At 45.8% G+C, this 1,600-nt stretch overlaps 1 protein-coding gene across 1 annotated transcript; it reads left to right on the top strand.

The window, feature by feature from the left end:
- Positions 1-601: 601 nt before the first annotated feature.
- On the top strand, positions 602-1,215 carry LOC106331247 (DNA-binding protein HEXBP-like). Its single transcript, XM_013769558.1, has 2 exons — positions 602-613; positions 766-1,215. The coding sequence occupies exons 1-2, from the start codon at positions 602-604 to the stop codon at positions 1,213-1,215; spliced, it is 462 nt and encodes a 153-aa protein (XP_013625012.1).
- Positions 1,216-1,600: the final 385 nt, after the last annotated feature.

Genomic DNA, 1,600 nt, shown 5'->3' with positions numbered 1-1,600 from the left:
CTCAAAGATGTTGAGTTCCAAACCGAAATTATTTCTGAAAACTATGATGACTATGAAACCTTAGTTGGGATGAGCCAAGAGGGAGCTGAGGTAAGGGGTATCATGCTTGTGAACGGAGTAGTTTCAAGATGAGCCAGCTTAACCAAGATGAACTCTCAAAGGGCAAGATCCTAAAAACAGAAAGGTTGGTTGATCTAGTTATTTAGAAGTAATAGACGGGTTGGAAGGGATGGAAGCAATGCAAGACTTGTATATGGGTGACCTGAAAAAGGGAAGTAACATGGACCAGAGAGTGTCTTAGGTTGAAATAAACGTGCAGCACTCTACTGAAGACAAGTGTTATTCCTTAGTGGCCGTTCATAATAAGTGAGCATATGCAATGTTAAATCTGACTCAAGGGAAACACTACATGACCAGTACACGAGTGGACTTGTGATCAGATGGATCAGCTAGGACTCGGTATCGGTCAAGGTAGGTTTCCTTAGATCTAGTTGGATGGAATGAATTAATTCCAATCTGAATCCGTCCAAGGAAAGAATGAGGAAACTCAAGATGTTCGTTTCAATCAATGAAAGAACATGATGTTAAGTATCTTAGTATGATGGGGATTCAGGTATATTATAATTGCTCTTGTGAATGGTGTCAGCATTCGCAAAAGTAATACGCTTTGGAGAATGGTATGGGACGTTTTCCAAATGTGTGATTAAACCGAAATCCTACTCATCTAGGTACCCACTGTAAGTGGAACGGGTGGCTTTGTTGGAGTCTAACTTGGCTGAAGAAGCTAAGCTTAAGGCTAAGCCACAGTCTGGCCCATCGGGCAAGACAAAGGATAAAAAGAGAAAATGGGACCAGGTGGACGGAGGTGAGACCTCTGGTTGCCAACCTGCATGTTCCAAATATGGACGGAACCATACCGGTGAGTGCTGGAAGGCCAAGGGGGCTTGTGTTCGTTGTGGCAGCATGGACCATGGGGTTCAGAACTGTCCTCGACCGAACCAGACTGGTAGACGCGGCCAGATGACCTGTTTCCATTGTGGCCAGCAAGGACATTTCCAAACGGATTGTCCCAAGCTGCAAGGAAGTCAGGGGAAGGGCCGTGGAGATTCAGGAGAGGCGTCCCAAGGCAAACCAACCACAACACCGAGGGTGTATGGACTGTCACGAGACGACGGAGCTTCCGGATCTTTTGATTCGATCTCTGGCAATCTCTAAATTTATCTTTTTACATTCAAGTAGTAATGCTTGGTCTGGAACCTAGAATGTCTAGGGGATTCTGATGGGGGTCTCTGATAGGAACCCTCATGATTGGTGGTGTAAAAACCCACGTACTTTCCGACACAGGGGCTACACATAGGTTTTGTGAGTCCGGGAACTGTTCGGAAAGGGTCTGTTCTGTTTGGACGCTGGAGATAATTTTGGGATAGTGAGGGCAGCCGGAGAGCAAGCCATGAACTCACTAGGTCTCGTGTCAAATATCCCAGTGTCAATTCAGGGAAAGGTATTCCCTGTGAATCTGTCTGTGTCCACCTAAAGAATCACGAAGTGATCCTAGGTATGGACTGGTTGGGAAAGTATCGGGCCACTCTCGATTGCCATA

Source organism: Brassica oleracea, chromosome C3 (assembly GCF_000695525.1).
Source record: "Brassica oleracea var. oleracea cultivar TO1000 chromosome C3, BOL, whole genome shotgun sequence".
Lineage (NCBI taxonomy): Eukaryota > Viridiplantae > Streptophyta > Magnoliopsida > Brassicales > Brassicaceae > Brassica > Brassica oleracea.
This window is presented reverse-complemented; position numbering and strand designations above follow the sequence as displayed.